Source organism: Aplysia californica, unplaced genomic scaffold (genome assembly GCF_000002075.1).
Source record: "Aplysia californica isolate F4 #8 unplaced genomic scaffold, AplCal3.0 scaffold00718, whole genome shotgun sequence".
Lineage (NCBI taxonomy): Eukaryota > Metazoa > Mollusca > Gastropoda > Aplysiida > Aplysiidae > Aplysia > Aplysia californica.
The window spans coordinates 135235-137575 of NW_004797988.1; the positions used below are offsets into that span (position 1 = coordinate 135235).

General features: G+C 41.5%; 1 protein-coding gene across 1 annotated transcript in view; it reads right to left on the bottom strand.

Moving 5' to 3' along the window:
- The window catches only part of LOC118477195, a gene marked incomplete at its 5' end in the record, with an annotated part of 11451 nt that extends 10096 nt beyond the window's left edge, over positions 1-1355 (bottom strand). The window contains 2 exon segments of the mRNA XM_035972512.1: positions 510-646; positions 1180-1355. Of these exon segments, the coding sequence (XP_035828405.1) occupies positions 510-646; positions 1180-1355 (313 nt within the window).
- Positions 1356-2341: the final 986 nt, after the last annotated feature.

Genomic DNA, 2341 nt, shown 5'->3' on the forward strand with positions numbered 1-2341 from the left:
GTCCAGAAATCATGACCTATACCAAAAGTGGGCATTGCCCTGCCTATAGGAGAAGTTTGGTTTCATTGGTGTGTATATTTCTTTGATTATAACGAAAACTCTCCTTGTCTTTTAAAGAAACTGAACAAGGCCAAATCAGCATTGTTGTGCTTAAAAGTGACCAAATGCTTGTTTGTTTTCTTTGCTGGGTTTTTTTTTTGTTTTTTTTTTTGGAAGGCTTCTTTTTGTTTAAGATCTAGTTTAGTTTTAGTAAGAGGTTTACGCACTTGCAATACAATAACGTCATATAAAGTCATATAAATGCTGAAGATTAGATGAGTTACAAGAGAGTAACATACACAAAAAAAGGAGGAGGAGAGATAAGGACGATAGATATTTGATAGGAAAGAAGGAGCAAACCTCACATAACAACAATAATAACAACAACAACAACAACAACAACAACAACAACAACAACAACTGCAACAGCAACAATATCATCAATCATAAGGAGATACATCTCATCTCACCAACAGTCCGGTCATAGTTGGAGTGGTCGTGTACGGCCATCATACCGTGGCCCACGTGTGTGTTGGTGTAGTAGTCGTACATGCCCAGTGTGTCCCCTCGAACGATGTTCACGCCAGAGGCACCCTCAGATCGGACTCTGGGGGAGGTAGGGGTTTGGATTTTGAGACAATTTAGGTTAAGAAGGAGATGAGCATCTACATGAAAGTGCATATTATATGTCTGAGCTGATTTCGAAGTGAGTTTACTAGCTTGTCGCCCTGTTTGTTTGTTTGTGTGTTGGTTTGTTTGTGTGTTTGTTTGTTTGTTTCTTTGTTGTTGAGGTTGCTGTTACTGCTGATGTTGTTGCTGTTGTTGTTGTTTTGGGGTTTTGTTTTTTTCTTGGGGGGAGTTTTGGGTTTTATGTTTTTGTGTGTTATTGTTGTTGTTTTGTTTTGTTTTGTTGGGGGGGGGTTTGGGGGTGTGTTTTGTTCTAACCGCATGGGTTGGTGTCAGTGTTGTTTGCTCGTGTGTGAGTGTGTGTGTGTGTGTGTGTGTGTGTTTGTGTCGGTGTGCATGTGTCTCTGGGTGTGTGTGTGAATGTGTGTGTGTCTGTGTGTGTATGTGTGTGTCTGTATGTATGTTAATGTGTGTCTGTGTAAGTACAAATTTGTATGTCTACCATTTACCGACCTCTCCTCCGCAGAGAATTGCTGCATCATGGCGTATCGACTCAGTTTCGCCACGACATCTTTCAGTTCTGCCAACTGGTCCTTCAATTCGTTTACTTCTGTCTCCTGCTGATATCCTTCCGGGGCCTGTGACGTCACAGTGGCCGACGCCATTAAAATCACAAACACGCTGAGAGTCTGGAAATGATACCCCAAAAAAAATAATGCTTTAGTGACAATAACAGCATCCACAGAAAAACGCTTAAGTTATGGTAAGTATAAGCCGGAGAATAAGTAACGATTTAGTTATGGTAAAGGCACGCACAAGAGGTAAAAGCAAAGCAAGAACCGCAAAGGCATGGTCAAATTCGATCAATTAACGAAATTCTGGAAAGCAAGCAACATCTCACTTCGACTCTTTACTCTCAAGTCAAGTCTGTGCTCCTCTACGGCTGCGAAACTTGGAAGACAAGAAAGACAGTACTGAATAAAGCCCAGATTTTATATGAGGAGTATCCTAAGAATTAAGTGGTATGATAGAATAAGAAATGAAGAGCTGGGGGGAAAGGACAGGACAATAGGGCATAGAAGTAGAAATAGCACTATGAAAATGGCGATGGATGGGACACAGCCTTAGAAAGCCCAGCAGAAACATTACAAGAGAGTCGATGCAGTGGAACCCACAGGGGGCACGAAGCAGGGGTAGGCCAGGGGAGACATGGAGGAGATGTGTGGAAAGGGACATGAGAGAGATGAAGCTCACTTGGAAGGAGCTTGGAAGGATGGTCCAGGACATAGATAAAAGGAAGGAGCTTGTATGTGGCCTATACCCTGCCATGGGTGAGAGTCATTGATGACTGATGAAGAGTAAGCACAGAAGAAAACGTAACGTATTGGTTACGGTTAGTATAAGTTCAGAAGGAAAAAAAGTAATGATTTGGTAACGGCAAAGGTATGCACAGAAGAAAATGTAATGCTTAAGCTACTGTAAGAAAACGTAACTTTTTAGTTACAGTTAGTGAAAGCCTAAATGAAATAGTAGCGGCTTGGTTACGGAAAGGGCACAGATAAAGAACAGAAAAAACATAACGCTTTAATTAAGGTAAAGGTCACTGTACATCATGACTGTGTTTTCGTTTGTGTGTTTGTGTGTGTGTGTGTGTGTGTGTGTGTGTGTGTGTGTG